At 39.5% G+C, this 7,500-nt stretch overlaps 2 protein-coding genes across 2 annotated transcripts in view; one reads left to right on the forward strand and one right to left on the reverse strand.

Moving 5' to 3' along the window:
- Window positions 1-4,144, reverse strand: part of LOC138050002 (prosaposin-like) — a 22,912-nt gene extending 18,768 nt beyond the window's left edge. The window contains exon 1 of the mRNA XM_068896496.1: window positions 3,997-4,144. Within this exon, the coding sequence (XP_068752597.1) occupies window positions 3,997-4,039 (43 nt within the window). The 5' untranslated portion in view covers window positions 4,040-4,144. The remainder of the gene's footprint in view (window positions 1-3,996) is intronic.
- A 1,880-nt stretch (window positions 4,145-6,024) lies between these two features.
- Window positions 6,025-7,500, forward strand: part of LOC138048562 (uncharacterized) — a 3,465-nt gene continuing 1,989 nt past the window's right edge. Inside the window, exon 1 of the mRNA XM_068894739.1 lies at window positions 6,025-7,500. This exon is cut by the window's right edge and continues 1,989 nt beyond it. Coding sequence (XP_068750840.1) covers window positions 6,025-7,500 — 1,476 coding nt within the window.

A 7,500-nucleotide genomic window follows, 5' to 3' on the forward strand; every position in this document is an offset into this window, starting at 1 on the left:
CCTACGGGATTTGGCAATAGTGAACTATTAATACAGGTCCGAACATTCTAGAAGAAAATGCATCGTTCTTCTCAGGGTTCGTACACTTTTTCAGACCAAAAATACAAGGACTTTTCAAGGACTTTCAAGAGCCAAATTTTGAAGGACCTCTTTTTTATTTACGTCGAAGAATTTACCCATGGAAATAGTCTGACAGTACAATTCTTGCTCATTTTCCGTAACGAAGATGCGTGAAAATAATGCAAAGGCACTGGTAACCATTCTCGACCCCACAGCTCGTCGCATTTGCAATGACATGACTTGAGTGGCTGATTATTTTTACTGAAGTTATGTGGGTCAGAAAAAATTTCTAGGACTTTCAAGCACCAGGAATGAAGAGCAGAGATTTTCAAGGACTTTCAAGGCCTTGAAAATGTACTCTCAAAATTCAAGGGTTTTCAAGGGTTTTCAAGACGCGTACGAACCCTGTCTTCTTCTACCAAATCGAAAACGTTTGACATGAAGAATTCGGCCCCATGGGGGAGAGACTAATAGCCTAACGATTGACGATTGTATAGTTGTGGCAAACTTGTCCTTTGGAATATATTCGGAAGCAACAAGTTGCAAATCCAAAAAGAACCGAATAGAACTTTAGGGCTGCCACATTCGGGGACAGAGAAATCGCGGAATCGCTGAACAATCTGAACACACTTCTAACAAAATGATAGCTGAGTAGCTCCATTTTCCTCATATCTATTTTCATAGCATCTTTTGGCATCTCAAATATTCAAGTTTAAATAAAGTTTATTGTACTGTTGATTGCGCCTGTTGCACCTCATCTGCCCGTTGAGGCCATCAGTTTAAGACAATCAGTTTTAGAGCCTCACTCTGACTGGTTACAGAATTGCAAATCATACTTCTTGTAAATCGGTTAACAGCTGATGAAATTATGGCCGCCGAGAAAAAAAGAAGAATTCAGGCTTTTTCTGCGCATGCCATTTTATCTGGAAAGTATTTGTTCCTTGATGGTTTGAACAGAGAAACCGCACCAACTGTCAAGCAGGATTTGCAGAAAAACGGCCACGGTTATATACTGGTGTTTCTCGAGCAAGTTTAAGGACAGATGCTTGTGGAAAGGTTGGAATGTACATGTAGGACTTTGATGAGTAGCCCAGAAACAGCAGGAGCTTTGACTTAAAGGGGCTAGGTCATGCTATTTTAGGTAATTTTGTTTAATTTTGTTAATTATGAGCTCTAAACATCAAATTGGCAGAGCAAGAGTCTTTCATTTGCAAAATCACGGCCACATAACAACTGAGAATGATTTTCCAGCTGTGTAAATGACATTTTGATATAGACTGATATAAATTTGAAAAAAGGAGGGCTGACGTTTTTCAAATTTACTTAAATTCAATCCATTTCAATCCTCTCCAGTTTTGTCAACCATGTCCCTTCTTGGCTTCCCTGTGTTTTGTGAGAGTTCTTCCATAGTTTTGAACAGTTATTTTGTTATTTTAGTTAATTCTATGACCATTCGATCAGTGCTGAAATTTCCTAAAATTGCGTGACCTAGCCCCTTTAAGCATGGGGGTGCTGAGACCATCTAAGCCAGTGGTAGCATGGTTTGGAAGTTTATTTCATAAGCTCCATTTAGGTGGTCTGGCACAGTAAACATAGTGTCAGAAGGCTTGCAACTATGCACAAACAATTTAAGCTTGGATAAATCAATAACGTCATCTGGTAGCAGGTCCCCAACAATAACTGATTCAGAAGCAATTGTAAAATTGTGGTTAGCATACTCCAGCATCTCTTTACGACAAAGTATGCAGGTGAATGTGGTACTTTGTTTCACTTTTTCAACAGGGGTACAACATTTTTAGCCTTTTACAAGTACACCGTAGGTGAGAGTTGTGCTTGTTGGACTCAAATTGTTGGACTCAATTTCTCCTTTGAACATTCAGGCTTTAGATCACTCAATCAAATGAGCAACTCTATTTCTTACCCTTTTTTAGCCATCAGAGGGGCAAGTCCTAGAATATACTGCTTATTCAAATAGTAACATTACTTTATAGAATTTTAAGGATGCCATTATTTAGCCACAAAGGTTTGCTTTCAATGTTTACACATTTTTGCGTTACTGGTGCATACCCATCAACGAGGCCGTTCCAGGGTAAATTCCAGCAAGCAACAAAAAGTAGCCACCAGCACATAAACTGAGACCACAACAAGCGTCATCCTTCCTTTAAATTACCTTTAACCCATCAACATCCAAACCAGCCGAAACCTGCCAGACTTAGTATTTTACTCTGTCTAACGCCAGACGATTTTACTCGTCAATGGGGAACCCCTGGGAGTCAATAGGTTAATCACTCACTGAAAAACTGTCTCCATTAATTTCTGACAGCAACGTGAATCATCGACAAAACACCGACATGACACCCTTGAAAATTCCACCAACCGAAACAGGATCCCTCCCCCCCCCCCTCCCTAGCAGGGCCTTGTTAATGACTTCAACAATGAGCTTCATCCAGAGACAAAGCATCTCAACAGTAGTTTTGGTTTCTTAAATGGCTGTGAATTGATCAGCTGCCAACTCTCAAGTATTAAGCAAGATTCTGAGAACTTTGCTATCATGACTACATAGCTATTTCTCACACCTTCTGAAAAATGTGACTTCAACACACACTTTTCAAAAGAATTTATTTACTCATATTAATACAAGGAATACCGGTCGTTTCGTGTCAGTTCGCCAACGAGCTGTTCGCCAACCACCTCTAATCCGGACTTAACAGCATCTCTATACTGCTGTCTCGAAATTCCCGTGTTGCAACGTCGATGTTGCCATTTGTCGCACCCATCGCAGAGGAGCGCTTCCTGTCTCGCAGTTACTTCCTCATTGCAATAGATACAATAATTTCTCGAGTGACTCTTGTAAAAATATTTGATTAGCGAAAATACTTCGATAAGTTAAGTGGGTTGAATTGAACAGAAAATCACAGCCCTTTTATACAGCAATGCCTGATTAAGCATTGGATGTTGGCGAACTGACATTAGACGTTGGCGAATAGACTTCATACGTTGGCGAACAGGTCGTTGGCGAACTGGCACGTTGGCGAAACGACCGGTTACCAATACAAGACATAAGAAAGGTGAGAAAATGACAACACTGTCATCGCTAAAATCTCTCACTTTCATTTCAAAGGTAGAAGCAATGAGGATGATACAGGTCTTCAGAATGTCTTATTTTAAATTACTGGTGCCGTTGGATAAAATATGAATGGATAAATGGATAAAAAAGTTCGAAATTACAAATTTTTCATATTGTCATAGTGAAATAGTGAGTACACCTAAACATAGAGGCCCTCAAATCACCTTATAAAAAGGTCAGACACTAAAAATAACCGCTGAAAAACCCGTAAGACTTATGCGAAAGACATTTGTTGTATCCAAAGAAGCCGTTTTTTTAGGAATGGGTCAAAAGTTAAATGTAGATCTTGTAAACGTTGACGAGCAAAGTTCGATCGGCATGCATATGCATATATATGCATGCACATACATCAAGGCAATAACGTTAAAGAACCAAGTCACAGAGAAAGCTAAACGAAAAATAAAATCTCCCTTTCATCACTTTCAAGAAGGTCAACATTTACACCACTGGATGAGCTTATATTTTACGATGAAATTTAGTCGATCGAAGCAGTTTCTTCCACTTCTGGCTCGAAACTGAAAGCAGCTAAAATCATCGCAGACTTTGCATCAAGTAAACTTTGTCGACGTACCTCTTCATAACACAAATTTACCAAAACAAAGTGACTTTTCAGGTCGGTTGAAATTTTTCGCAACAATGAAAGTGTTTGATACCAGTTTTGAACCATGAATATAAGCGCAAGAACTGAATAAGGACAATGACAGTTCGGCAAGCTTCGTGCGTGCTTACAAAAGAAACAAGAACGTGCGATTTTACCCTCCAAACAAGATACATTTTAGTCCAATTGCTAAGTTAGCTACCAAACCTACCTGCGGCAACAAAAACAACAAAAACTGCATAAGTGAAGGCCATTGTCTTTCCTCTGTAAACCCGAAATCGTGCAGATTTATGACAAAAATGAACTTATTTCCTTCAAAAACGTGTGAGAGTCACGAGATGTATGGTTCGTCACTGCCACCAATCATCACCTTATAAAATACCACGTGGTAAAATTACGTGGCTTGAGGTCAAGCAAAGGTCAGCAAAGGTCAGCTTGACCCAACAGATCGTTTCGCTGTCACGCAACAGAGAAAATGAAAGCGAAACCGTTAGGTTTACTGAACTAGGCCAAAAAAAGATATCGGCCAAAAACTTAAAATGTTGTAGGAGACAAATTAGTAAATCACGTCACCAATTCTCAGGTCTGAACGGTACATCATTTCTGAGTTATTTGTTGATGCGTTTCACTCAGCTTAAAGAAGCTGAAGCTGCCACGTTGGTGCAACACGTTGCAAGTTGGTGCCGCCACGTTGGTGCACCACCATTGTGCACCAATATAGCGGCGAGAATAGCGGCCAGAAATCAACACGAACATCTGGAATTCATTTACCGATGAAAGCGCTTAGTTTTCGTTCATGAAATAAAATTCATGTGTTTGAAAACATCTCCTAATGTACTTGAAACGCTCAGACCATAGTTAATAGACGGTCACCCCAAAACCCAGACTGCAGACTGTGCAGACCGTGCAGACCAGGGGTAAATATGGCGTTACCCTCACTATTATTGAGAGCTAACCGTAATTTTACCGAGTTAGGATTTCGAGTTGGATTTCGTGTTGGATTTCGAGTTGGATTTCGAGTTGGATTTTCGAGTTGGATTACAGAGTTAGGATTTCGAGTTGGATTTCGAGTTGGATTTCGAGTTGGATTTCGAGTTGGATTTTCGAGTTGGATTTTCGAGTTAGGATCTCGAGTTGGATTTTCGAGTTAGGATTTCGAGTTGGATTTTCGAGTTAGGATTTCGAGTTGGATTTTCGAGTTAGGATTTCGAGTTGGATTTTCGAGTTAGGATTTCGAGTTGGATTTTCGAGTTAGGATTTCGAGTCGGTTTTTTCGACATGCTTACTAGTAATCCAGCTGCAACGAATCGGCTAGTTTGTCCGTAAACCGTCTTGTAGATTTCCAGTCCAGTGCAGTCAACAAAAGAATTCGTGTAGGGGTGGGGTTAGTGTTTTGCCTTTTTATTCAGAGACGTCACTATATAAAGCATACATGAAGTAAGAGGCAACATATTGAGTCTTCCATGAACTCATGGAAAAGCTTTAATACCAAAACATAAACGAAACGAAAAAAATTACGATAACCGGGCGTAAGTCGAGGGTAAGATCTAGAATATGATTCGTCATTGTTTCGTTCTAACACGAAATTAATGCATGACGTTTTATGAGGCATACGTAACAATGCTTTATGTAATAGATTAATAAGATCGTTGAAGCCGACACTACTAGTCGCAGATTTGAGAGACACCAGTGGGTATGTAAATATCGTTCTTTGTTAATGTCTATTAATCCCGGCATTTGTTAACTACAAGTCTAATCTGTTGATAGATTTCGAATACTTTCCTGTAAACAAGAGGAGTGAATAAACTGTGGAATATTTGGAACCTTGGCGATTGTTGCGACTAGCAGTACATTCGAAATCGATTGAAAGGCACGAAAGTTGAACTTTCCATAATCAAAGTAGGAGGAGACAATGAGAAAATCACATCCACTAGATACAAACTTTCACTAATAGACAAACAAGGTCAAGAAGTTCAATTTGACGTATACGGAATCGATAAAATTACTTCAGACATACAGAGCGTAAATGTGAACGGAATCATTCAACTATTTAAAGATATTTCTAAAGATGAGATATCAAGACCATCAGGAACAATTGATGTCTTAATTGGTTACGAATACGCGGCGTATCATCCACAGAGTGAACAAACTTCAGGACACCTTCTTCTACTAAAAAAATCGCTTTGGAAGATGCATTGGTGGAACACACCCCTTTATCAAGGAAACGACACGAAACCACATGCTCGATCACATACAAGTCAACACAGCAATCGTCCGAGTTGAAGATTTCTATAACATAGAGAACCTTGGGATCGGATGTTCACCCCGCTGCGGTGGATGTAAGCGTGGAAAATGCTCTTTAGGGGCCCAAAACTTCACCATAAAGGAAGAAAAAGAATTACATCTGATCGAAAGCAAGCTGGAGTACAATAAAGAAGAAAAGAGATGGATTACAGAATATCCATGGATTCGGGATCCCGCCGAATTGCCTGATAATAAAAGGGCTGCTATGGGAATGCTCATATCAACTGAAAAAAGATTAGCAAAAAATAAAGAACACGCTAACGTTTATCAGAAACAAATTGAAGATATGATCGAACGAGAAGTCGCACGAAAACTCTCGCAAACAGAACTCAAAAACTACAAAGGACCAATTCACTACATTTCTCATCATGAAGTTTTGAAGCCAGATTCCAAATCAACTCCAGTAAGAATCGTGTTTAATAGCAGCGCACGTTACATGGGACACATGCTCAATGACTACTGGGCTAAAGGACCACACCTACTTAATGATCTATTGGGAGTACTCATAAGGTTCAGAGAAAACAACATTGCAATGATAGGTGATATCAAGAAAATGTATCATACAGTCAAGATCAAAACTATTGAGCAACATACACATAGATATCTATGGAGAGATATGGACACTCGAAGACCACCAGACACGTATGTAATACAAAGAGTGTCATTTGGAGACAAACCATCGGGGACGATCGCTACTGTTGCATTGAGAAAAACAGCAGAAATGGGAGCGGATAGATATCCCGAAGCGACTCAGGTCATCAAAGAAAACACGTATATGGATGACATAATAGAGAGTGTTCCCACCAAAGAAAAAGCGACAAAACTCGCTAAGGATATAGAAGCCTTACTTGACGAAGGAAACTTCAAAATGAAAGAGTGGATTTTCACCCATGATAGAATTGATATACTCAAACCTATACCCAACGACAAATCCTCTAATACGGAAAAGGTGTTGGGAGTTGTTTGGAACCCAGTTCAAGACGAATTTGTATATAAGATGCACCTTCGAACCACATCCAAGAAAAAACCGAACGATAAGACTCATGATAATGACAGCAACCCAACGAAAAGAATAATTCTATCACAAGTGAATAGCATTTATGATCCTCTTGGTTTAACTGGACCATTTACAGTCAGAGCAAAGATTTTGATGAGGGAACTATGGGGGATCGAAAATAAACTAGGTTGGGATGATGCAATTCCTGAAAGGTACAAACAATACTGGAAACAATTTTGCCAGGATATGCAGGAAATGAACAACATCAAATTCAAGAGATGTGTGAAACCAAAGGATGCAACAAGTGAACAACCGACGTTAATCATCTTCAGTGATGGATCCAGCAACGCCTTTGGTGCCTGTGCATATGTAAGATGGAAACTCAATAATGGACGATATAGCTGCAGACTTATA

The sequence above is a fragment of the Montipora capricornis genome, chromosome 5 (genome assembly GCF_036669925.1).
Source record: "Montipora capricornis isolate CH-2021 chromosome 5, ASM3666992v2, whole genome shotgun sequence".
NCBI lineage: Eukaryota > Metazoa > Cnidaria > Anthozoa > Scleractinia > Acroporidae > Montipora > Montipora capricornis.